The 27,981-nt window shown below is 48.6% G+C and overlaps 1 protein-coding gene across 3 annotated transcripts; it reads right to left on the bottom strand.

Moving 5' to 3' along the window:
* Positions 1-323: 323 nt before the first annotated feature.
* LOC134983244 (zinc finger protein OZF-like) lies at positions 324-27,979 on the bottom strand. Of its 3 annotated transcripts, none has more exons than XM_063948973.1 (6): positions 27,931-27,979; positions 14,797-14,987; positions 13,869-13,947; positions 13,649-13,750; positions 13,187-13,480; positions 324-4,866 (listed from the first exon to the last, which is right to left on the bottom strand). In XM_063948973.1, the coding sequence occupies exons 3-6, from the start codon at positions 13,900-13,902 to the stop codon at positions 3,884-3,886; spliced, it is 1,413 nt and encodes a 470-aa protein (XP_063805043.1). In that variant the 5' UTR covers positions 13,903-13,947; positions 14,797-14,987; positions 27,931-27,979; the 3' UTR covers positions 324-3,883. The 3 variants fall into 3 exon arrangements, with proteins under 3 accessions (XP_063805043.1, XP_063805041.1, XP_063805042.1); XM_063948971.1 differs by having other exon boundaries at positions 324-4,869; XM_063948972.1 differs by lacking the exon at positions 27,931-27,979 and adding an exon at positions 25,474-25,632 and having other exon boundaries at positions 324-4,869.
* Between the last annotated feature and the right edge of the window lie 2 nt (positions 27,980-27,981).

A 27,981-nucleotide genomic window follows, 5' to 3' on the forward strand; every position in this document is an offset into this window, starting at 1 on the left:
CGACAGTGGACGGGAGACACCGACTCAAAGCGACATATGGAGTCATTGCCTTACAAGGGGGAGGAGTTGTTTGGAGAAGGCCTCTTGGACCTTATATGCAGAATAATAGAGACAGTCAAACACTGGTGTATCCACAAAGTAACAATAATTACAATATTGTAACAGTGCACAAACTTACGAGACAGGATTACTATTCTCTAAAAAGATCCAGTTCTCAGCACTGTAATATTGATGTCAGCATAATAATCACAGGTTATAATACATACCTAGTACTGTTACAGTACCTTATGCAAACAATATTTTATTCAATATAATACTCTTTATTCACTTTATTTTTCATATCTTTTCACATATTCCTTTATTTTAATACTTTGCTTGATATTTGTAATAAAGGACATTTCAGTCTGAATAATACATATCGATACATCAGACAACTAGTGGTAATAAACTATTATTATGTAAGATTGCGGGTGCAGCAAAAAACTGATCGCACATTACGCTCCTTCATTTTCTCTATTTACACCCAGACTCATCTATTTTATATGGATTGGACACATACATCAAGTAACAAAGAAGGTCGGGAGGAAATGTTTTTGGACACGTTTACCCTTTATTCACACATTACCATCTGAGGTAAAACACTTAGACAAAGCTTTCAGTTCCCCTCATGGTACAATCTGGCTGTTACACAGGTACACCTTAATACACAGCTAGTTTCCTCTAATGTATACTATACTCTGACTCCGGTTACTGCTCGGAGTCTTGTTCTTATGTATCTGCATCTCCCTGTCACATGACTCTGTACCTTATTACACAGCTAGTTTCCTCTAATGTATACTATACTCTGACTCCGGTTACTGCTCGGAGTCTTGTTCTTATGTATCTGCATCTCCCTGTCACATGACTCTGTACCTTATTACACAGCTAGTTTCCTCTAATGTATACTATACTCTGACTCCGGTTACTGCTCGGAGTCTTGTTCTTATGTATCTGCATCTCCCTGTCACATGACTCTGTACCTTATTACACAGCTAGTTTCCTCTAATGTATACTATACTCTGACTCCGGTTACTGCTCGGAGTCTTGTTCTTATGTATCTGCATCTCCCTGTCACATGACTCTGTACCTTATTACACAGCTAGTTTCCTCTAATGTATACTATACTCTGACTCCGGTTACTGCTCGGAGTCTTGTTCTTATGTATCTGCATTTCCTGTCACATGACTCTGTACCTTATTACACAGCTAGTTTCCTCTAATGTATACTATACTCTGACTCCGGTTACTGCTCGGAGTCTTGTTCTTATGTATCTGCATCTCCCTGTCACATGACTCTGTACCTTATTACACAGCTAGTTTCCTCTAATGTATACTATACTCTGACTCTGGTTACTGCTCAGAGTCTTGTTCTTATGTATCCGCATTTCCTGTCACATGACTCTGTACCTTATTACACAGCTAGCGTCCTCTAATGTATACTATACTCTGACTCTGGTTACTGCTCAGAGTCTTGTTCTTATGTATCCGCATTTCCCTGTCACATGACTCTGTACCTTATTACACAGCTAGTTTCCTCTAATGTATACTATACTCTGACTCCGGTTATTGCTCGGAGTCTTGTTCTTATGTATCTGCATTTCCTTATCACATGACTCTGTAACTGTGTAACTCCTGTCACTGTGCAATGTATTATATAATGATGTTATGTTCATCAATAAAAATTATTATAAAAACAAAAGTGGAAGCCAGGAAGAGGCAACAACTACAGACCAGCGAGTCTTACATCAGTAGTAGGGACATTGGTGGAAACACTCATAAGAAAGAGTTGTAGATTATCTAAAATCCAGCAATTTACAGGATCCCACATAGCATGGAGTCACTGGGGGGAGATCATGTCACACAAATCTTACTGACGTTTCTGTGTGACTAAAGTGATGGATAAAGGTGGAGCCGTGGATATAGCTTATCTAGACTTTAGTAAGGCTTTCACACTGTCCCACATCGCAGACTGCTAAATAAACTCAAAAGCTTGGGATTGGATACTAAGATTGTTGAATGGATAGGAACCTGGTTGCAGGATAGAAAACAGAGAGTTGTAGTAAATGGAGTGCAGTCACAGGAGGGAAATGTTACCAGTGGAGTACCCCAGGGATCTGTACTTGGACCAGTGCTCTTTACTATCTTTATTGGTGACATTGCAAATGGCATTAAATGGAAAGTATGCCTTTTTGCAGATGACACAAAGGTATGCAACAGGGTAGACACACCAGGAGGGGTAAAACAAATGATTGAGGATCTAGGTAGACCAGAGGAATGGTCAAGAGTGCGGCAATTACAGTTTACATACCGAAAAATGCTAAATCATGCACTTGGTTCTCAAATATCCAAATAATAAATATATTATTAATGGCTCTATACTGGGAACTACTGAGGGGGAAAGGGATCTAGGAGTCACTATGTCAGGTGATATAAAGGCAGGTAAGCAATGTAACACAGCAATGGAGGAAAGCTAGTCAGATGCATGGCTGCATTGGGAGAGGAATCAGCAGCAGAATGACACTGTATGGGTCATTGGTAAGCGCTAATCCATAATACTGTGTCCAGTTCTGGAGGCCATATCTTCAGAAGGATAGTAAGACATTAGAGAGTGTTTCTATGTGTATAGGCCGGGTGTCACACACAGAGCAGATATATATATATATATATATATATATATATAATTATGCCCCAGGCTGATTACTGCATCTACAACAGATATAGGGGCTTATGTGACAGCCTGTGAGATACAGACGTGGGGCGACACTGGCACACCTGCCCATATGTAAAGTGTCACTCATTATTAGGCAGAGCGGAGGTGTGTACCAGGAACGTGACAGTCAGACCGTATCCCTATCATTAGGTAATAGGCACTTACCCCTGTCACCCCAGGATGGTACTCCCACACTCCGTCACCTCCAGGCTGGTACTCCCACACTCCGTCACCCCAGGCTAGTACTCCCACACTCCGTCACCTCCAGGCTGGTACTCCCACACCGTCACCTCCAGGCTGGTACTCCCACACTCCGGTCACCTCCAGGCTGGTACTCCCACACTCCGTCACCTCCAGGCTGGTACTCCCACACTCCGTCACCTCCAGGCTGGTACTCCCACACTCCGTCACCCCAGGCTAGTACTCCCACACTCCGTCACCTCCAGGCTGGTACTCTCATACTCCATCACCTCCAGGCTGGTACTCCCACACTCCGGTCACCTCCAGGCTGGTACTCCCACACTCCATCACCCCAGACTGGTACTCCCACACTCCTCTGGGTGATCCAGTTCCAGAAACTACTACTCCTGCAAGAAAGTGACCCCCCTCCCCCATCCACACAATGAGAGCAGGTGATCTTACAGAACAGGTAACAGGGAAACAACAGAAACATAAAACTACAGGTATAAGATGTAATGTGACACAAGTGATAGATGTGAGAGGTCACATAGAGCCGGGATCAGGATACGTTGTGTAATGAGAGGTCAGACAGAAAGCTTCCCCCATGTTGGTTGGTAACACTGTAGCCCTGTCCTTTGTAGGTGAGACTCTATCATAAGGACGTTTCACCACAACTGAGTCACAGCCAACTGGTATCACCCACACCTGGAGCTCAGCTAGACAGCCACTTAGGATTGGTATTGGTTTCCGAGTACACAGAGCAATAGAGAGGTCATCGGCATAGCAGTGGTAGACCAGGGCATGACATCTGATTGTTTCACTCAGTAGCAGCATGTATATTGCAAAAAGCATAGGAGATAGGGCAGGACCTTGAGGAACATTGCATGGCATGGTGATGTTGAGATAACAAAGGTTCCTCAACTGTGTGATGTCTATTATGTGAAACAAAGCTGATTTACTTCTCAAACTCAGAATACGTGTGACTTCTCTCATGTCTAACAAGATGTGATTTCTGTGTAAAACATTTCCCACACTCAGAACATGGAAATGGTTTCTCACCTGTGTGACTTCTCTGATGTATAACAAGTTGTGACTTATCTATAAAACATTTCCCACACTCAGAACATGGAAATGGTTTTTCACCTCTATGACATCTCTCATGTTTAAAAAGATCTGATTTTTGTATAAAACATTTCCCACACTCAGAACATGGAAATGGTTTCTCACCTGTGTGACTTCTCTCATGTATAACAAGATCTGATTTCTGTACAAAACATTTCCCACACTCAGAACATGGAAATAGTTTTTCACCTGTGTGACTTCTCTCATGTCTAACAAGATGTGACTTATCTATAAAACATTTCCCACACTCAGAACATGGAAATGGTTTTTCACCTGTGTGACTTCTCTCATGTCTAACAAGACGTGACTTACATATAAAACATTTCCCACACTCAGAACATGGAAATGGCCTATCACCTGTATGGCCTTTCACATGTCTAACAAGTTGTGACTTATCTATAAAACATTTCCCACACTCAGAACATGGAAATGGTTTTTCACCTGTGTGACTTCTCTCATGTCTAACAAGACGTGACTTACATATAAAACATTTCCCACACTCAGAACATATCAGTGGCCTCTCACCTGCCTTAGCTGGCTGATGGGTAATACACTTTGTGTTCTGTGTAAAACACTTGGCATCTACAGAACAGGGAAACACTGCATCTACTCTCAGAGCTGTAACAGATGCACCAATATCAGAGTGATCAGGAGAACATTTCCCAGGATCAGGGGGATCAGCTGATAGAGCTGGATGTATAATTGGGGTAATGAGGTTATCTCCTGGAGAATCCTGTCTACTGTCATTATCTTTTATGTCACAATCCGGGGATAACATTAGATGTCCTTCTGAGATATTCCTGCTTGTGTGTCCATCTGCTGGAAATAAAATACATTATGGAAATGTGACATTTTCTGTAACAATATTAATCTTGTAAACAATAGGAGAAGATGACTCTCTGGGACACTTAATTGTAAATGTGCGTGTACAATAATATTATTTTTTTTTTTAAATTAGGATGATTGGACTGGAGTATAACTAACACTGAGGGATCATGTGGGATTACTACAGATGACATGAGCTGTTGCCATAATGTATACTTGAAGAAGCCCAAATCTTTCTATCAGTAGCTGGAAGACTTCCTGATGTAGGGACCAGTCCCTTGGAACATCCTGCCTCAGTGTCAGCTATTCGGCCACTGTATACTCCTAGCCTGATACATGGAACACGTGAGGTGACTCTCTCTACACAATATATCAGCTTTCTCATACGTCCTAGAGGATGCTGGGGTCCACTTCATGACCATGGGGTATAGATGGTTCCACAGGAGCCATGGGCACTCTTAAGACTCTTCAATGGGTGTGAAATGGCTCCTCCCTCTATGCCCTCCTCCAGACCTCAGTTTTAGAAATGTGCCCAGGCCGACTGGATGCACTCTGAGGAGCTCTACTGAGTTTCTCTGAAAAGACTTATGTTAGGTTTTTTTATTTTCAGGGAGAACTGCTGGCAACAGCCAACCTGCTTCGTGGGACTGAGGGGAGAGAAGTAGAACCAACTTCCTGAAGAGTTTCATGGCTCTGCTTCTGGCTGACAGGACACCATTAGCTCCTGAAGGGTACTGAACGCTAGCCGTGCCTAGATGCTCACTCCAACAGCCCGCCATCACCCCCCTCACAGAGCCAGAAGTCAGGTGAGTATGAGAAGACAGATCTTTTATCAAGTAAAGTGATGGCTGAGGTACAGCGCGCCATTGCTGCCCACACACACATGCACTGCAGGGTGCAGGGAAGCAGGGGGGCGCCCTGGGTAGCAAAATACCTATAAAAACTGGCAAAAATGGAGGCATAAAATGCCAAGGCACAGCCCTACCCCCTCCAGTATAAATATTAAACAAAGTCTCTGAGGTAAAAACGTGCCATTGTGGGGGCGGAGCTTCTTTCTCAGGCAGCCAGCACACTGGTCAGCGCCATTTTCTCTCTCTCCTCAGGCTGCAGAGACAACGCTGGTCCTCCTTCATTTCTGACTATAAGTATTTAGGGTGTAAATAAGGGGGGCACAAGCGATTTTAGTGCATTACAAGTGTGTTTACTGTGTAAAAGCGCTGCATGTCAGTGGGCATTCTGTGTTCACAGGCATTAGATACTGGCGCTGGGGTTGTGAACTGGCTGCTCCTAAACTGTGTCCCTCTGACAGATTTTACTGTGGGTCTGTCCCCTATAAATCCCAGTGTGTCTGTGTGTGTGTTGTACAAGTGTGTGACATGTCTGAGGCAGGGAGTTCTTCCCCGGAGGAAGCCATTTTAGGGACACAGAGTGGTAATGTGGTGGCTCTGCCGACATACCAAGAGCCTGCCTGGGTGAAAGAAATACGTAATAGTATGCATCATATCAATAGGAGATTAGATAAGTCTGAATCTCATGATGAGTGCTGGAGAAAATCTGTGGAAGATGTGATTTTTCAGGGCTCTGTTCTTCCATCCGCAGGCGACCCCTCTGGGTCACATTAGAGACCATTTGCGAATATTGTGAATACTGATACCGACACGGACACCGATTCCTGTGTCGACGATAGTGACTCCAGGAATATAGATCATAAATTGGCAAAAAATATACAATATATGATTGTGGCTATAAGGGAAGTTCTGGAAGTCATGGAAGCCGCTCCTGTACCTCAGGAGAAGGCTTATTTCTATAAAGAAAAGAAATCCAAGGTCACTTTACCTCCTTCCCACGAGCTTAGTACTCTCTTTGAAGGGATGTGGGTAAATCCCAAGAGAATACAGATAGCTTATCCTTTCCCGGTAGAGGACAGGAATAAATGGGAGTCACCCCCTGTGTTAGACAGTGCACTGTCCAGGTTGACAAAGAAGGTAATTCTCCCTGCACCTGGAACGGTTTCACTAAAGGAGCCGGCAGACCGAAAGATGGAAACTACATTGAAATCCATTTATGTTGCCAATGGTACGCTGCTCAGGCCCACAATAGCTTGCGCGTGGGTGAGTCGCGCTATTGAAAAATGGCCAGAAAGCGTGTCATCAGAAATTGACACGATTGATAAGGATGAGATACTCCTTAAGTTAGGGAATATCAAAGACGCTGCCGCATACATGCTAGAAGCAATGAAAGATATTGGACTCTTAAGTTCACAGGCCGCTACCATAGCAGTATCGGCTAGGCAGGCGTTGTGGATTCGCCAGTGGAACGCGGATGCAGATTCCAAAAGACATATGGAGGCTCTCCCGTATAAAGGTGAGGCCTTATTTGACGATGGACTGGATGCGTTCGTCTCGGCGGCTACCGCAGGTAAGTCGACATTTTTGCCCTCTGCACCGGCACTGGCAAAAAAGACATATCATTCTCACATGCAGTCCTTTAGGCCCAATAAATACAAAAAAGCGAGAGGTTCCCCCTTCTTTGCAGGTAGGGGAAAAAAGTCCACAGTAGCTTCAGGTTCCCAGGAGCAGAAGTCTACCCCTGCTAAATCTTCAGCATGACGCTGGGGCTCCCTTGCGGGAGGCAGCTCGGGTGGGCGCACGTCTCAAACTGTTCAGCCAAGGTTGGATTCTGTCTGGCCTGGATCCCTGGGTGTTGCAAAATAGTGTCCCAGGGATACAAGCTGGAGATTCAGGACGTCCCCCCTTGACGATTTTTCAAATCGACCGTGCCAGCTTCTCTCCCAGAAAGAGAGGCAGTAACAGCGGCAATCCAAAAATTATGTCAGGATCAGGTCATAGTCCTGGTACCTTTGTCACAACAAGGAGAGGGGTTTTATTCAAGCCTTTTTGTAGTTCCGAAGCTGGATGGCTCGGTCAGACCGATCCTAAACCTAAAAAATCTGAAACTCTACTTGAAACAATTCAGGTTCAAAATGGAATCAATGAGGGCAGTGATTTCCAGTCTGGAGGAGGGGGATTACATGGTGTCTGTAGACATAAAGGATGCTTACCTGCATGTTCCCATTTATCCTCCTCACCTGGCTTATCTGAGATTCGCGGTTCAGGATTGCCATTACCAATTCCAGACATTACCTTTCAGTCTCTCCACGGCGCCGAGGGTATTCACCAAGGTGATGGCGGATATTATGGTTCTACTGCGTAAAAAAGGAGTCAATATAATTCCTTATCTAGACGATCTCCTGATAAAGGCGAGATCCAGGGAGCAGTTGTTACAAAACATCACACTCTCCCTGTCCATACTCCAACAACACGGTTGGGTCATAAATTATCGGAAGTCACAGTTGAAACCGACAACAAGATTGTCTTTTCTCGGGATGATCCTGGACACAGAAGTTCAGAGAGTTTTTCTTCCGCTGGAAAAGGCTCTGGAAATCCAGATAATGGTAAAACAGATATTGAAACCAACAAGTGTGTCGATCCATCAGTGCATTCGGTTGTTGGGGAAAATGGTGGCGGCCTACGAGGCCATACAGTTTGTCAGGTTCTATGCCAGAGTTTTACAGTGGGACCTATTGGACAAGTGGTCGGTTTCCAACCTACACATGCACAGAAAGATAATCATGTCATCGAAAGCCAGGATTTCACTCCTGTGGTGGCTACACAGCTCTCACCTACTAGAGCGACGCAGGTTCGGGATCCAGGACTGGCTCCTGTCGAAGTCGAAAAATATTGCAATACACACATCACGTACAAACTACACACAGATGGCCTCCGTGCGCGTACTTATTCTGCTGTGCTTGCACATATTCGCAATTTGCGTATGGTCGCTCCTGCGGTTCTGCGCATTAGCGCGTGGTATGAGTATTTATGGTAGTGTTTGTATTCGCATGGAAAAGCCATAAAAACACATTACATATTTAATCCAAATAGTGCACAATGTACACATAGTCTCCCTGCATCACACCAGCAAGTTACAACAGTTTAAATGGTATCAGAACAAAGGGATTCACCTTTACAGGATAGGAGGGGACAGAACTAGGTTATAAGGTGTTGTTTGGTATCCAGCTGTACGGTATATTTAAGGACAATATTCCGGTGTTGGTTTGCAGAAGATCGCAAGCTCCTGCGAATAGTTATGCGCAGGAGCAGAATATAAATATAAACTGTGTTTACTGTGCATTTGTTATGCGGCTGGAATCCAGAGGAGACCATCTGCAAGTGCAACTGGAACGGACATCGCCCACCTATTCAAACCAACCTATGACATCTCCTGTACTGTAAATGACCATCCCTGTGTCCAATGGACAAAGAGATTACCGTATCCATTGTGTTAGGTTTTGGAAGATTGTATAAAAGAGCCAGCTGCATGCCTGGTCACACACAGACTCTTAAGGTCATCTACCCTGATGACTGAGGACCAGACTGGGAAGCGCAGGCGAAAACCAAACAAGTATGTACCATTGACTGTAGCCATTATTCTATTGTATTGTATTGTTTATATTGTTACCCCCTGCAAGTAAAGAACCATTGGTGGGTTAGACCCCAACCTAGTTTTGAACTACAATTGGTGTCGTGTTCCATTTTCTTGCTAAGGTTTAAAGTGTATTACAGCCACTCGGGCTGCTGCATTGTGCTAACAGCGTATAGGCCTGTGTACGCAAACTGTGTAGTCCCTACGCCCTTTCGGCGTACATACGCAGAGTGCGTACACTGAGCGACTTTGTGTACATAAGGTTTGTAAATAATATAAAGGTGAAAGGTTAATTACTGCGGCCGCAGCGGCTCAACATTAAAGTGTATTAAGTGTGTTTAAAGTATAAGCTTTTTAGTCCTGTAAATAAACCAGGTTTATACGCCTGGTAACCACGGATGCAAGTCTCCGAGGCAGGGGAGCTGTCACACAAAGAGAAAGCTTCCAAGGAAAATGGTCAAGTCAGGAAGCCTGCCTTCACATAAACGTGCTAGAATTGAGAGCCATTTACAACGGCCTTCAACAAGTGGTACATCTTCTTCAAGATCATCCCGTGCAGATGCAGTCGGACAATGTAGCAGCAGTCGCGTAAATAAACAGGCAAGGCGGAACGAAAAGCAGAGCGGCAATGGCAGAGGTGACGAAGATCCTCCACTGGGCAGAAAGACATCTAAAGGCTCTGTCTGCAATTTTCATTCCGGGAGTATACAATTGGGAAGCAGACTTTCTCAGCAGACCCGATCTCCATCCAGGAGAATGGGGCCTCCACCAAGAAGTCTTCACAGAGGTGACAAGTCTTTGGGGAGTTCCTCAAGTAGACATGATGGCATCTCGTCTCAACAAGAAACTTCAGAGATATTGTTCCAGGTCGAGAGACCCACAAGCAGTAGCGGTGGATGCGCTAGTGGCCCAGTGGGTTTTCCGGTCGGTGTATGTCTTCCCTCCACATCCGCTGAGCCCAAAAGTGCTTAGGATCATAAGAAGAACAAGAGTTCGAGCTATCTTCATTGCCCCAGACTGGCCAAGGAGGGCTTGGTACCCAGATCTTCAGGAGTTGCTCATAGACAATCCTCTGCCTCTTTCTGAGGACCTGCTGCAGCAGGGGCCGTGCGTGTATCAAGACTTACGGCAGCTACGTTTGATGGCATGGCTGTTGAGCGCAGGATCCTAGCCCAAAAGGGTATTCCCAAGGAAGTCACATCGTAACATTACCACCGTATTTGGAGAAAATATGTATCTTGGTGTGAGTCCAAGAAGGCTCCTACGGAAGAGTTCCAGTTGGGACGTTTTCTCCATTTTCTGCAGGCTGGTGTGGTGTTGGCTTCCGATTGGGATCGATCAAGGTGCAGATTTTGGCCTTGTCAGTGTTTTTCCAAAAAACAATTGGCCTCTCTTCCAGAGGGTCAGACCTTTGTGAAAGGGGTTCTGCACATCCAGCCTCCATTTGTGCCTCCTGTGGCACCATGGAACATTAATATGGTGTTGCAGTTCCTTCAATCGGATTGGTTTGAGTCTCTACAAGAGATAGAGTTGAAGTTACTCACTTGGAAAGTGGTGATGCTTTTGGCATTGGCATCCACAAGGCAGGTGTCTGAATTGGGGGCCTTGTCTCACAAGAGCCCTTACCTGATCTTCCATGAAGATAGGGCAGAGTTGAGAACTCGTCAGCATTTTCTTCCAAAAGTGGTTTAATCTTTCCACATAAACCAACCTATTGTGGTGCCAGTAGTTACTGACACGTTCACTGAGTCAAAGTCTCTAGATGTGGTTAGGGCTTTGAAGATTTATGTCACTAGAACAGCTAGAATACGGAAAACAGAGGCTGTTTGTCCTCTATGCTCCCAACAAGATTGGGTGTCCTGCTTCCAAGCAGACTATTGCGCGCTGGATCAGAGGTACGATTCAGCAAGCTCAATTTACGGCTGGATTGCCGTTACAGACGTTGGTGAAGGCCCATTCTAATAGGAATGTGGGATCATCCTGGGCGGCTGCCCGGGTCGTCTCGGCATTACAACTTTGCTGAGCAGCTACTTGGTCAGGGTCAAACACATTTGCAAAATTCTACAAGTTTGACACCTTGGCCGATGAAGACCTCAAGTTCGGTCAATTGGTGCTGCAGGGTCATCCGCACTCTCCCGCCCGTACTGGAGCTTTGGTATAAACCCCACGGTCATGAAGTGGACCCCAGCATCCTCTAGGACGTATGAGAAAACAGGATTTTGATACCTACCGGTAAATCCTTTTCTCCTAGTCCGTAGAGGATGCTGGGCGCCCGTCCCAGTGTGCACTTTACGTGCAGTTTAGTTATTAGAGTTACACAAGTTGTGTTATCTTAGTTTCAGCATGTTGCTGCCATTGGTTCATGCCAGTTGGCGTGTGTTATGTTGAATGCCATGTGTGTGGCATTGTTGGGGTGTGAGTTGGTATGTATCTCACCACTAATTTTAAAGTAAATCCTTTCATCGAAATGTCCGTCTCCCTGGGCACAGTTCCTATAACTGAGATCTGGAGGAGGGGCATAGAGGGAGAAGCCAGTTCACACCGTATTAAGAGTGCCCATGGCTCCTGCGGAACCATCTATACCCCATGGTAATGAAATGGACCCCAGCATCCTCTACGGACTAAGAGAAAAGGATTTACAGTTAGGTATCAAAATCCTGTTTTCCCACCTCTACCACCATCCCATTGCTTTCCTGGCACACCCGCTGTCTGAGAATACTCGGAGACGCTTCTCCAGTAACTACTGATGGAAACATTTATCTACTGTCCATACTGCTCTGACTTACAGGACATTTATGTGACGCTTCTTTTCCCATAACTATATACCTTATACTATCATCTGGTAACACACAGTGACATGATGTGAGGAGGAGAGCAGGAGTATAATAGGGGCTGATGGCTCCTGATGTATGAGATACACCAGAGAGTGTGGGGAGGAGACTGGTCAGATCTCTGGGCTGGTAACACACAGTGACATGATGTGAGGGGGAGAGCAGGAGTATAATAGGGGCTGATGGCTCCTGATGTATGAGATACACCAGAGAGTGTGGGGAGGAGACTGGTCAGATCTCTGGGCTGGTAACACACAGTGACATGATGTGAGGGGGAGAGCAGGAGTATAATAGGGGTGGATGGTTCCAGATGTATGAGATACACCAGAGAGTGTGGGGAGGAGACTGGTCAGATCTCTGGGCTGGTAACACACAGTGACATGATGTGAGGGGGAGAGCAGGAGTATAATAGGAGCTGATGTCTCCTGATGTATGAGATACACCAGAGAGTGTGGGGAGGAGACTGGTCAGATCTCTGGGCTGGTAACACACAGTGACATGATGTGAGGGGGAGAGCAGGAGTATAATAGGGGCGGATGGTTCCAGATGTATGAGATACACCAGAGAGTGTGGGGAGGAGACTGCTCAGATATCTGGTCTGGTAACACACAGTGGCATGATGTGAAGGGGGGAGCAGGCGTATAATAGGAGCTGATGGCTCCTGATGTATGAGATACACCAGAGAGTGTGGGGAGGAGACTGGTCAGATCTCTGGGCTGGTAACACACAGTGACATGATGTGAGGGGGGGAGCAGGAGTATAATAGAGGCTGATGGCTCCTGATGTATGATATACACCAGAGAGTGTGGGGAGGAGACTGGTCAGATCTCTGGACTGGTAACACACAGTGACATGATGTGAGGGGGAGAGCAGGAGTATAATAGGGGCTGATGCCTCCTGACTCCCCCCACTGGGAAAATACATATTCCTCATTAGTTTGTACTGACTGAGGAAGGAGAATATGTGACTCTTTTCTGTAATAAGTGTTTATTACTCACCTGTGCTAATATCTGTAGGGATTTCCTCTTCTGCCTTTATATCAGTCACATACGTCTCTTCTTCTTCCTCTATATCTTCTGCCTTTATAGCAGTCACATACTTCTCTTCTTCTCCCTCTATATATTCTGCCTTTATATCAGTCACATACGTCTCTTCTTCTCCCTCTATATCTTCTGCCTTTATATCAGTCACATATGTCTCTTCTTCTCCCTCTATATCTTCTGCCTTTATATCAGTCACATACGTCTCTTCTTCTACCTCTATATATTCTGTTTTAAAATCAGACAGACGTTCTACCTAGAAAAAAACCAAAAAAAAACCACAACACTATAATGACATTTGCATTCAGTCAGATTAAAATGAGGTGAAACATTATAATATCAGTGTATAAGACACACAACTTCTCTACAGATCATACAGTGACAGTCACTTTGGTATATTGGGGAGACCCTAAATCCCACCTACCTGATCCTCCTGTGGGATCCTGTGATTCTCCTCTGTACAATCCTGGGAATACAGAGGACGGGGACATCTCTCTGGGGTATCTCTGTTACTGGGCCCATCTGTAGGAGACACACAGTGACTGAGTACAGTGTATATATGTGATTATCAGGTGATGTGTGTATATAGGGGCCCCCATACCTGCTCTCCCCTGTACAATACATGACAGTCTCCTCTTACCCAGTGATGTGAGGGGCCGGTGATTCTCCATCATCACGTCCTTGTACAGACCCCTGTGTTCCTCTATACACTCCTCCTCCTGCATGGAGACATAGACAGTGACATCCTGACACCTTATAGGCACCTGACACACACAGTGACACAGTCATCACGCAGACACATCCCCTGTGTTACTGTACAATGCCCCATTCCCAGCGGTCACCTCTCCAGTCATCACCCAGACACATCCCCCGGTGTTACTGTATAATGTCCCATTCCCAGCAGTCACCTCACCAGTCATCACCCAGACACATCCCCCGGTGTTACTGTATAATGTCCCATTCCCAGCAGTCACCTCTCCAGTCATCACCCAGACACGTCCCCTGGTGTTACTGTATAATGCTCCATTCCCAGCAGTCACCTCTCCAGTCATCACCCAGACACATCCCCTGGTGTTACTGTATAATATCCCATTCCCAGCAGTCACCTCTCCAGTCATCACCCAGATACATCCCCAGGTGTTACTGTATAATGTCCCATTCCCAGCAGTCACCTCACCAGTCATCACCCAGACACATCCCCTGGTGTTACTGTATAATGTCCCATTCCCAGCAGTCACCTCTCCAGTCATCACCCAGACACATCCCCCGGTGTTACTGTACAATGTCCCATTCCCAGCAGTCACCTCTCCAGTCATCACCCAGATACATCCCCTGGTGTTACTGTATAATGTCCCATTCCCAGCAGTCACCTCTCCAGTCATCACCCAGACACATCCCCCGGTGTTACTGTACAATGTCCCATTCCCAGCAGTCACCTCTCCAGTCATCACCCAGACACGTCCCCTTGTGTTACTGTATAATGTCCCATTCCCAGCAGTCACCTCTCCAGTCATCACCCAGACACATCCCCCGGTGTTACTGTATAATGCCCCATTCCCAGCAGTCACCTCTCCAGTCAACAGTGAATGATCTAGTTGGTGAGTTCCAGGATCTTCTGGTCACTGTGCCTCTCATGTATCAGTGAGTGAGGTGGAGGCACCGTGATGGGGCTCTGGGTTCTGCTCAGTCCTCCTGACACACGGGGATGGCTGCTGGGTGTCTCACACTCACCAGATGTCTTCTTCACTACTGTGCAACCCTGCGAAATTGGGGAGGCATCAATATCACTGTAAATACTGCCAGATACCCTCACCTCCCCAGATGTCCCTGTATTATTACTATAGATATGTGATGTCACTGTGACGCTCCCAGATCCCCTCACCTCCCCAGTCAAGTCTCTGTATTATTACTGTAGATAGAGCTAACAGACCAGGGTGACATTGAAGCGGAAGACTGAGTGCGGATAAGAGGGTTAGGAGGACAATTGACTGGGGTTGGTGAAGAAGTGGGCCTTGAGAGCCCATTTGAAGTTTTGTAGAGAGATGGAGAGTGAGATGGGGAGAGCACGTGAAAAAATAAGAATTTACTCACCGGTAATTCTATTTCTCGTAGTCCGTAGTGGATGCTGGGTACTCCATAAGGACCATGGGGTATAGACGGGCTCCGCAGGAGACTGGGCACTCTAAAGAAAGATTAGGTACTATATCTGGTGTGCACTGGCTCCTCCCTCTATGCCCCTCCTCCAGACCTCAGTTAGGGAAACTGTGCCCGGAAGAGCTGACATTACTAGGAAAGGATTTGGAATCCAGGGTAAGACTCATACCAGCCACACCAATCACACCGTACAACTTGTGATAACTATACCCAGTTAACAGTATGAACAACAAATGAGCCTCATTAACAGATGGCTCATAACAAAACCCTTTAGTTACGCAATAACTATATACATGTATTGCAGAGAGTCCGCACGTGGGACGGGCTCCCAGCATCCACTACGGACTACGAGAAATAGAATTACCGGTGTGTAAATTCTTATTTTCTCTGACGTCCTAGTGGATGCTGGGTACTCCGTAAGGACCATGGGGATTATACCAAAGCTCCCAAACGGGCGGGAGAGTGCGGATGACTCTGCAGCACCGAATGAGCAAACTCAAGGTCCTCCTCAGCCAGGGTATCAAACTTGTAGAATTTTGCAAAAGTGTTTGAACCCGACCAAGTAGCAGCTCTGCAAAGTTGTAAAGCCGAGACCCCTCAGGCAGCCACCCAAGAAGAGCCCACCTTCCTTGTGGAATGGGCTTTCACAGATTTAGGATGCGGCAGTCCAGCCACGGAATGTGCAAGTTGAATCGTGCTACAGATCCAGCGAGCAATTGTCTGCTTCGAAGCAGGAGCACCCAGCTTGGTGGGTGCATGCAGGATAAATAGCGAGTCAGTCTTTCTGACTCTAGCCGTTCTGGAAACATATATTTTCAGGGCCCTGACTACGTCCAATAACTTGGAATCCTCCAAGTCTCGAGTAGCCGCAGGCACCACAATAGGTTGGTTCAAGTGAAACGCTGATACCACCTTAGGGAGAAACTGGGGACGAGTCCTCAGTTCTGCCCTGTCCATATGGAAAATCAGATATGGGCTTTTACACGACAAAGCCGCTAACTCTGACATCCGCCTGGCCGACGCCAAGGCCAACAGCATGACCACCTTCCACGTGAGATATTTTAACTCCACGGTCTTAAGTGGTTCAAACCAATGTGATTTTAGGAAATCCAACACCACGTTGAGATCCCAAGGTGCAACTGGAGGCACAAAAGGGGACTGAATATGCAGCACTCCCTTAACAAACGTCTGAACTTCAGGCAGTGAAGCCAGTTCTTTTTGAAAGAAAATAGACAGGGCCGAAATCTGGACTTTTATGGAACCCAATTTTAGGCCCATAGTCACTCCTGCTTGTAGGAAGTGCAGAAATCGACCCAGCTGGAATTCTTCCGTTGGGGCCTTTCTGGCCTCACACCAAATAACATATTTTCGCCATATGCGATGATAATGTTTTGCTGTAACATCCTTCCCAGCTTTTATTAGGGTAGGAATGACTTCATCTGGAATGCCCTTCTCCGCTAGGATCCGGCGTTCAACCGCCATGCCGTCAAACGCAGCCGAGGTAAGTCTTGGAACAGACAGGGCCCCTGCTGTAGTAGGTCCTGTCTGAGAGGCAGAGGCCATGGGTCCTCTGAGATCATTGCTTGTAGTTCTGGGTACTAAGATCTTCTTGGCCAATCCGGAACGATGAGTATTGTCCTTACTCCTCTCTTTCTTACTATCCTCAGCACCTTGGGTATGAGAGGAAGAGGAGGGAACACATACACCGACTGGTACACCCACGGCGTCACCAGAGCGTCCACAGCTATCGCCTGAGGGTCCCTTGACCTGGCGCAATATCTTTTTAGCTTTTTGTTTAGGCGGGACGCCATCATGTCCACCTGTGGTCTTTCCCATCGGTGTACAATCATCTTGAAAACTTCTGGATGAAGTCCCCACTCTCCCGGGTGTAGGTCGTGCCTGCTGAGGAAGTCTGCTTCCCAGTTGTCCACACCCGGAATGAACACTGCTGCCAGTGCTATCACGTGATTCTCCGCCCATCGAAGAATCCTTGTGGCTTCTGCCATTGCCACCCTGCTTCTTTTGCCGCCCTGTCGGTTTACATGGGCGACCGCTGTGATATTGTCTGACTGAATCAGAACTGGTTGGTTTTGAAGCAGGGGTTCTGCTTGACTCAGGGCGTTGTAAATGGCCCTTAGTTCCAGAATATTTATGTGTAGGGAAGTTTCCTGACTCGACCATTGTCCTTGGAAGTTTCTTCCCTGGGTGACTGCCCCCCAACCTCGGAGGCTTGCATCCGTGGTCACCAGGACCCAGTCCTGTATGCCGAATCTGCGGCCTTCGAGCAGATGAGCACTCTGCAGCCACCACAGCAGAGACACCCTGGCCCTTGGGGACAGGGTGATCAACCGATGCATCTGGAGATGCGATCCGGACCACTTGTCCAACAGATCCCACTGAAAGATTTTTGCATGGAATCTGCCGAAAGGAATTGCTTCGTAAGAAGCTACCATCTTTCCCAGGACTCGCGTGCAGTGACGCACCGAGACCTGCTTTGGTTTCAGGAGGTCCCTGACCAGAGACGATAAGTCCTGGGTTTTCTCTTCTGGGAGAAACACCTTCTTCTGTTCTGTGTCCAGAATCATGCCCAAGAACAGCAGACGCTTCGCAGGAATCAGCTGTGATTTTGGGATATTCAGAATCCAGCCGTGCTGATGCAGCACTTCCTGAGATAGTGCTACGCTGACTAGCAACTGCTCTTTGGACCTCGCCTTTATGAGGAGATCGTCCAAGTACGGGATAATTATGACTCCTTTCTTTCGGAGGAGCATCATCATTTTGGCCATTACCTTGGTAAATACCTGCGGTGCCGTGGACAGACCAAACGGCAGCGTCTGGAATTGGTAATGACAGTCCTGTACCACAAACCTGAGGTACTCCTGGTGGGGTGGATAAATGGGGACATGCAGGTAAGCATCCTTGATGTCCCATGACACCATAAAATCCCCCTCTTCCAGGCTTGCAATAACCGCCCTGAGCGATTCCATCTTGAACTTGAACTTTCTTATATAAATGTTCATGGATTTCAAATTTAGAATGGGTCTCACCGAACCGTCTGGTTTCGGTACCACAAACATTGTGGAATAGTAACCCCGTCCCTGTTGAAGGAGGGTACCTTGATTATCACCTGCTGAAGATACAGCTTGTGAATAGCCGCCAATACTACCTCCCTTTCTCCGAGAGCAGCAGGCAAGGCTGATTTGAGGTAACGGCGAGGGGGAGTCGCCTCGAACTCTAGCTTGTATCCCTGTGATACTACTTGCAGAACCCAGGGATCCACCTGTGAGCGAACCCACTGGTCGTTGAAGTTCCGGAGACGCGCCCCCACCGCACCTGGCTCCGCCTGTGGAGCCCCAGCGTCATGCGGTGGACTTAGAGGAAGCGGGGGAGGATTTTTGTTCCTGCCTGGTGCAGCTTTTTCCCTCTTCCCTTGCCTCTGGGCAGGAAGGAAGCGCCTCTGACCCGCTTGCCTTTCTGGGGCCGAAAGGACTGTACTTGATAGTACGGTGCTTTCTTAGGCTGTGAGGAAACCTGAGGGAAAAATGTCGACTTCCCAGCTGTTGCTGTGGATACGAGGTCCGAGAGACCATCCCCAAACAATTCCTCACCCTTGTAAGGCAAAACCTCCATGTGCGGGATGCGGTCAATATGCCGCCGGCCGGAATCCCGGCGGTCGAAATACCGACGCCGGAATCCCGACCGCCACAATCCCGACATATTCTCCCTCCGTGGGTGTCCACGACACCCATAGAGGGAGAACATAATAGTGTGCCGAGCGTAGCGAGGCACCGTGCCCGTAGCGTGGCGAGCGAGCCCGCAAGGGGCTGCGTTCCGCTCGCCACCCCTGTCGGGATTGTGTGGTCGGGATTCCGGCGTCGGTATTTCGACCGCCGGGATTCCGTCCGGCGGCATTTAGTACTGATCCCCCATGTGCCTTTTAGAATCAGCATCACCTGTCCACTGCCGAGTCCATAACACTCTCCTGGCAGAAATGGACATTGCATTAATTCTAGATGCCAGCCGTCAAATATCCCTCTGTGCATCTCTCATATATAAGACGACGTCTTTAATATGCTCTATGGTTAGCAAAATCGTATCCCTGTCGAGGGTATCAATATTATCTGACAGGGTATCAGACCACGCTGCGGCAGCACTGCACATCCAAGCTGACGCAATTGCAGGTCTCAATATAGTACCTGAGTGTGTATATACAGACTTCAGGATAGCTTCCTGCTTTCTATCTGCAGGCTACTTTAAGGCGGCCGTATCCTGAGACGGCAGTGCCACCTTTTTTGACAAGCGTGTGAGCGCCTTATCCACCCTAGGGGATGTCTCCCACCGTAACCTGTCCTCTGGCGGGAAAGGGTACGCCATTAGCAATTTTTTTGAAATCACTAGTTTCTTATCGGGGGAAGCCCACGCTTCTTCACACACCTCATTCAACTCATCTGAAGTGGGAAAAACCACCGGCTGCTTTTTCTCCCCAAACATTATACCCTTTTTAGTGGTACCTGGGTTAATGTCAGAAATGTGCAACACATCTTTCATTGCCGTAATCATGCATCGGATGGCCCTAGTGGAATGTACATTAGTCTCGTCCTCGTCGACACTGGAGTCGGACTCCGTGACGACATCTGTGTCTGCCATCTGAGGTAGCGGGCGTTTTTGAGCCCCTGATGGCCTTTGAGACGCCTGGGCAGGCCCTGGCTGAGAAGCCGGCTGTCCCACAGCGGTTATGTCGTCAAATCTTTTATGCAAGGAACTGACACTGTCATGAATACCTTCCACATGTCCACCCACCCTGGTGTCAGCCCCGCAGGGGGTGACATCACACTTATTGGCACCTGCTCCGCCTCCACATAAGCCTCCTCATCAAACATGTCGACACAGCCGTACCGACACACCGCACACACACAGGGAATGCTCTGACTGAGGACAGGACCCCACTAAGTCCTTAGGGGAGACAGAGAGAGAGTATGCCAGCACACACCACAGCGCTATATATCACAGGGATGCACACTATACTGAGTGATTTTTCCCAATAGCTGCTATAACACAATTTGCGCCTAAATTTATGTGCCCCCCCTCTCTTTTTTACCCTTGTTGTAATGTAGACTACAGGGGAGAGTCTGGGGAGCGTCCTTCCAGCGGAGCTGTGAAGAGAAAATGGTGCCGGTGTGCTGAGGGAGATAGCCCCGCCCCTTTTTCGGCGGACTTCTCCCGCTTTTTTCATATAGTTTATGGCGGGGGATTATGCACATATACAGTTTATTAGACTGTATTATGTGCTTTTAGCCATGGTAAGGTACTCTAATTGCTGCCCAGGGCGCCCCCCCCAGCGCCCTGCACCCATCAGTGACCGGAGTGTGTGGTGTGCAGAGGGAGCAATGGCGCACAGCTGCAGTGCTGTGCGCTACCGGAATGAAGACAGAAGTCTTCAGCCGTCGATTTTTCCACTTCTCTTCGTTCTTCTGGCTCTGCAAGGGGGACGGCGGCACGGCTCTGGGACCGGACGACCGAGGCTGGGCCTGTGTTCGATCCCTCTGGAGATAATGGTGTCCAGTAGCCTAAGAAGCACAAGCTAGCTGCAAGCAGGTAGGTTCGCTTCTCTCCCCTCTGTCCCACAAAGCAGTGAGTCTGTTGCCAGCAGATCTCACTGAAAATAAAAAACCTAACAAAACTTTCTTTTTCTAGAAGCTCAGGAGAGCCCCTAGGGTGCATCCAGCTCTGGCCAGGCACAGATACTAACTGAGGTCTGGAGGAGGGGCATAGAGGGAGGAGCCAGTGCACACCAGATATAGTACCTAATCTTTCTTTAGAGTGCCCAGGCTCCTGCGGAGCCCGTCTATATCCCATGGTCCTTACGGAGTACCCAGCATCCACTAGGACGTCAGAGAAATAGGTAGGACTGGGAGGAGGTAACCAGTTGGCCGGAGAGGCAGCGTGCATTAGCGGAGAGAAGAGGACAGGTGGGAGTGTACAGAGAGATGAGGTCAGAGATACAAGATGGAGAAGAGTGGGTGAGGGCTTTGACTGTGAGAAGCTTGAATTTAATTCTGAAGGGGAGCCAGTGAAGGTCCTGCATGAGAGGGGATGTGGATGTAGTACGTTTGGTGAGGAAGATGAGATGGGCAGCAGCACTGAGGATAGATTGGAGTGGGTAGTGGCGTATGTCAGAGATGCCAGAAAGGAGATTACAGTAGTCCAATCTGGAGATGACGAGTGAGTAGATGAGGGTCTTAGTAGCATTCTGGGTGAGAAAGGGTCGGAGCCTGGAAATGTTTTTGAGATGGAAATGGCAGGTTTGTGAGACGTGCTGAATGTGTGGTGTGAAGGAGGGGGAGGATTCAAGGATTACTACAAGACAGCGCACTTGGGGGATAGAGGAGAGAGTAGTGCCATTAATAGATAATGAGATTGTGGGAGGTGTTTGTCCCCGACCAGGTAGCAGCTTGGCATAGTTGTAGGGCCGAGACTCCACGGGCAGCCGCCCAGGAAGAACCCACCGATCTAGTAGAATGGGCCTTCAGAGACTGTGGAGCCGGTAAGGCTGCTGACATATAAGCCTGTTAGATATTAAGCTTAATCCAACGAGCAATGGACTGCTTTGAAGCAGGACAACCCTTTCTCTGTGCACCATACAGCAACAACAAGGAATCCGTCTTCCAATGCATCTGGAATAGAAGCAGTGCCAGAACTTGACAGAATCACAATAGGTTGATTCAAGTGAAACGCGGAGACCACCTTCGGCAGGCACTGCTGTCTAGTCCTGGGCTCCGCTCTGTTCTCATAAAAGACCAAGTATGGACTTTTGCACGACAAGGCCCCCAATTCTGAGACATGCCTAGCAGAAGCCAGGGCCAGTAACATCACCATCTTCCATATGAGGTACTTGTCTTCTACCATCACCAGAGGTTCAAACCAGGAGGACTGTAGAAAACGTAACATAACATCTAGATCCCAAGGTGCCGTAGGGGGCACAAAGGGAGGTTGTATATGAAGCACCCCTTGCAAGAAGGTCTGAACTTCCGGCAAGAGAGCCAACTTCTTCTGGAAGAAGATGGAAAGAGTTGAAATCTGGACCTTAATGGATCCCAGACGTAAGCCCTCATCCACTCCAGCCTGCAGGAAATGCAGGAACCTTCCTAAGTGGAATTCCGCATAGGGATATGTGCGTCCTTCGCACCAAGAGACATATCTCCGCCAGATATGATGATAGTGTTTTGATGTCACAGGTTTTCTGGCTTGTACCATAGTGGCAATGACCCTTTGGAAAGCCGTTTGTAAGCTAGGATGTTCCGCTCAACTTCCATGTCATCAAACTAAGCCGCCTTAAGTCCGGGTAGACGAACGGTCCTTGTTGAAGAAGATCCCTTCTTAGTGGTAGAGGCCAAGGGTCCTGTACGGACATGTCCTGAAGAGCCGTGTACCACGCTCTTTGGGGCCCATCCGGGGCAATCAAGATTGCTTCCACTATTTGATGTCTGATCTGCTTGAGCATACATGGGATCAGAGGAATCGGAGGAAACAGGTAGACCAGCTGGTAAGGCCAATGCGAAGTCAGCGCATCCACTGCATTCGTCTGAGGGTCCCTGGTTCGTGAGCAATAGCAGCAAAGCTTCTTGTTGAGACGAGAGGCCATCAAGTCGATCTGTGGGCAACCCCACCTGTCAATGATCAGTTGAAACTCCTGAGGGTGTAGTCCCCACTCCCCCGGGTGGAGGTCGTGGTGGCTTAGGAAGTCCGCCTCCCAGTTGTCCACTCCCGGAATGAAGACTATGGACAGCGCTCTTGCATGTTTTTTGTGCCCAGAGGAGTATTCTTGACACTTCTCACATGCAGGCCCTGCTTTTTGCCCCTCCTTGTTGATGTACGCCACCGCCGTGGCGTTGTCCGACTGCACCTGGATCGCCTGATGCCTTAGTAGAGGAGACGCCTGAAGCAGAGGCGTTGTGGATAGGCCGAAGTTCCAGAATGTTGATTGGAAGCAGGGCCTCCTGGGCAGACCACTTGCCCTGGAACTGCGCCCCTTGGGTGATAGCTCCCCATCCTCGTAGACTCGCATCTGTCATGAGGATCCAGACCTGAATCCCGAAGTTCCGGCCTTCCAAGAGTTTGGAAGACTGTGTCCACCACAGGAGTGAAATCCTGGCCCGGGGTGACAGCCAAATCATCCGGTGCATCTGAAGATGGGAACCGGACCATTTGTTCAGGATGTCCAATTGGAAGGGGCTTGCATGGAACTTTCCGTACTGTATCGCCTCGTAGGAGGCCACCATCTTTCCCAACAATTTTATGCAAAGATGGACGGAGGCTCGAGCAGCTCTGAGTACCATGCGAATCATTTCTTGGAGTGTACTCGCCTTGTCCACTGGGAGGAATACTTTCTGTGCTACAGTATCCAGTAGCATGCCCAGAAACAGAAGCCACGGAGACGGTTCCAGGAAAGGAACGTCTAGCAGGAGGGGCCCCCCGAAGGGAGAAACGTGGATTTCCCGGCAGTAGCCTTCAAAATCCAGGTGTCCAGGTTACCTCCAAAGAGCCATTCACCTGTGAAGGGAAGAGATTCCACATTATGTTTCGAGTCAGCATCAGCAATCCACTGACGTAACCATATGGCTCTGTGTGCAGACACACCCATAGCCGTGGTCCTAGCACTAACAGTGCCAATCTCTTATAAGGAGTCACAGAGGACTCTTGCCGTGTCCTGAATGTGAGTCAGTAAGGCAACAGTGTTGACTAAGGTCATATTACCCGGGAGACCTTCCTTTATTTGACTAGCCCAGGAATGGATTGCATGTGTCATCCAGCAACGACCGGCCTTTGTGCTACGCCTGCAGCAATGTAAATAGATTTTAGAGTGGTCTCTATCTTCCTATCTGCCGGGTCCTTCACCGTAAGGGAGCCCGGAGCAGGGAGCACCGCCTTTTTAGAAAGGCGAGAGACTGAGACGTCAATGGCTGGGGATTCTTCGCAGAATTTTCTGCCTTCAGGGGCAGAGGGGAAGGTATTCAGAAACACTTTCGTCACCTGATATTTTTTATCTGGATTCTTCCAGGCTAGTTTAAATAAATCATCCAATTCCGTGGAATCAGAGAATGTGACTTTTGGTTCCTTTTGAGGGAGGAAAAATGACTGCTGAGTACTTGCATCCCCCAGGGGGAGCTTTAACACCTCCCTAATAGCCAATATGAGGGGTTCGATACCCTGAATCATGGTGGGATCCCCACATACGGGATCTCCATCATCCCCATCATCCTGTACATCATCATCATCAGTATCATCTGATAGTAGTGCTGGTAGAGCAGGTTTCTGTGAAGCAGGCAGGGAGGGACGCTTAGCAGTAAGGCTAGCCACTGCTTGTTGCAGTTCTTGTGTCTTGTTTGCAGTTGCAGTGAGCTGAGATGACATGTCAGACATCATAGTTTTATAGCCCCCAACCAGGGGAACTCTGTATTCTCCCCCACATTAGTATCAGCATGAGATGACTGACTACACTGCTCACATGATATTGAGCTGGATGTGCTAGGAGAGAACCTGGCATTACACACACTGCAAGACTTCTGTTTTACCTTAGTGTAGTAGAAAACAGTACAATATACACACACAATACAGCCTGATATGATATATGACAAGCCTGCCCTATTGCATGTGAGGAGACAGAGAAGAGAGGACTCCAGCGCACCCAATGGTGACCGGCCCCAGTGAGGCTGTCAGTGGTTGTTATATCTGTGTAACCACAGTGAGATTCTTTATAAAACCCCACAGGGGATTATTGTGCACAATGATAGCGGCCCTCCCCCCCCCCCCCCCCCCCCCCTATACTCGGTACCAGAGTATACAGGGGCAGTTCTGGAGGAGATGTGGAGGCTGCTGCAGCTCATGCAGAGGAAGGCGCCCATATGCAGCTGAGCCCGCTCTAATGTAGCTCCACCCCCCGCCATGGCGCCGGAGCTACTGTTTAATATTTATACTGGCCATGTCTCCTTATGTATGTACAACCTCACATAAATGCTTGGTTCACCTGTGTTTAGCCAGTCTCACGCAGGGGCTATAGCCCCCCCCCAGCGGGGCCCCCGGTTGGTACTCACCTCTGACGATCACCTTCAGGCAGTGTTAGGGGTGTGCGGAATGCTGTGGCAGCCAAGGCTTCATGCCCCGCTGAACAAACAGCCACTCAGGACGGTGGTCCTGCAGCGGAGAGGAGGCTCTGCACCTCAGGAGGCCAGTGACCGTCCCCCCCCTAACTCCCACGGTGCAGGTATACTGTTGCCCAAACAGCATACCGAAATCATTAAAAGTTAGAAATAAAAATGAAGGAAAACTCTGGAGCTGCAGAGTGAGCATCCTCTCCTGAGGGCACTTTATCTAAACTGAGCTGTGGGAGGGGCATAGAGGGGAGGAGCCAGCACACACAGTGAAGAAATTTAAAGTGCACTTACTCTTTTGGACCCGTCTATACCCCATGGTACTAATTCTGTCCCCAATATCCCTTATGGATGCTAGAGAAAAGTTATTGCAGGAGAGGGTGGTAGAAGGGGACAGGCAGGGGGCGGCAGGTGAGGGGGATAGAAAAGGACAGGCAGGGGGCGGCAGGTGAGGGGGATAGAAGGGAACAGGCAGGGGGCGGCAGGTGATGGGGATAGAGAGGGACAGGCAGGGGGCGGCAGGTGATGGTGATAGAAGGGGATAGGCGGGGACGGCAGGTGAGGGGGATAGAAGGGGACAGGCAGGGGGCGGCAGGTGAGGGGGATAGAAGGGGATAGGCAAGGGACGGCAGGTGAGGAGGACAGAAGGGGACAGGCAGGGGGCAGCAGGTGAGGGGGATAGAAGGGGACAGGCAGGGGGCGGCAGGTGAAGGGGACAGAAGTGGACAGACAGGGGGCGGCAGGTGAGGGGGACAGAAGTGGACAGGCAGGGGACGGCAGGTGAGGGGGATAGAGAGGGACAAGCAGGGGGCGGCAGGTGAAGGGGATAGAAGGGGACAGGCAGGGGGCGGCAGGTGAGGGGGACAGAAGTGGACAGGCAGGGGGCGGCAGGTGAGGGGGACAGAAGTGGACAGGCAGGGGGCGGCAGGTGAGGGGGACAGAAGTGGACAGGCAGGGGGCGGCAGGTGAGGGGGATAGAAGGGGACAGGCAGGGGGCGGCAGGTGAGGGGGACAGAAGTGGACAGGCAGGGGGCGGCAGGTGAGGGGGATAGAAGGGGACAGGGAGGGGGGCGGCAGGTGAGGAGGACAGAAGGGTACAGGCAGGGGGCGGCAGGTGAGGGGGATAGAAGGGGGCGGCAGGTGAGGGGGGTATACTGTGTGTATACTGTCTCCCCTATGTGTGTATACCGCCCCCCCTACGTGTGTATACCGCCCCCCCACGTGTAAATACCGCCCCCCAATGTGTGTATACCGCCCCCCAATGTGTAAATACCGCCCCCCAATGTGTAAATACCGCCCCCCAATGTGTAAATACCGCCCCCCAATGTGTAAATACCACCCCCCTATGTGTAAATACCACCCCCCTATGTGTAAATACCACCCCCCTATGTGTAAATACCACCCCCTATGTGTAAATACCACCCCCCTATGTGTGTATACTGTCCTCGTTTGTGTGTAAAACACCCCATATGTGTGTACGCCACCCCCCATGTGTGTACACCATTCCCCATGTGTGAACACTTCCCCCATGTGGTACGCCGCCCCCCATGTGTGTATGTACACCGCCCCCCTATGTGTATACCGTCCCCCTATGTGTATATACCGCCCCCTATGTGTATATACCGTTCCCCCTATGTGTGTATACCGCCCACTATGTGTGTATACCAACCTACTATGTGTATATACCGCCCCCCTATGTGTATATACCGCCCCCCTATGTGTGTATACCATTTCCCTATGTGTGTATACCATTCCCCTATGTGTGTATACCATTCCTCTATGTGTGTATACCATTCCCCTATGGTTGTATACCACCCCCCATGTGTGTATACTGCCCCCTGTGTATACCACCCCCCTATGTGTGTATACCATTCCCCCATGTGTGTATACCGCCCCCTGTGTATACTGCCCCCAATGTGTGTATATCATCCCCCCATGTGTATATACCGCCCCCTATGTGTGTATACCGCCCCCCATGTGTAACAACCTTGTATCACCAGTGACATCAGTATGTGCACCACAGGCTGCTCCCCCTGTATAATAATAATAATAATAACAGGACACTACAGGCTGCTCCTGTATTATAACAATAACAGGACACCAATGGCTGCTCCTCCAGGTTAATAATAACAGGCACCACGGGCTGCTCACCCTGTATAATAATAATAGGACACCACAAGCTGCTCCCCCTGTATAAAAAAGGACATCACAGGCTGCTCCCCATGTATTATAATAACAGGCACCACAGGCAGCTCCTCCTGTATATTAATAATAATAACATCTGTACACCACAGGCTGCTCCCCCTGTATAATATCAGGACACCACAGGCTGCTCCCCCTGTATAGTAATAATATCAGGGCACCACAGGCTGCTCCCCCTGTATAGTAAGACGCCATTACCTGATCTCCACGGACACTGGGAAGCTGCAAGCAGTCGATGAAAACTCACTT

Source organism: Pseudophryne corroboree (assembly GCF_028390025.1).
Source record: "Pseudophryne corroboree isolate aPseCor3 chromosome 3 unlocalized genomic scaffold, aPseCor3.hap2 SUPER_3_unloc_100, whole genome shotgun sequence".
Lineage (NCBI taxonomy): Eukaryota > Metazoa > Chordata > Amphibia > Anura > Myobatrachidae > Pseudophryne > Pseudophryne corroboree.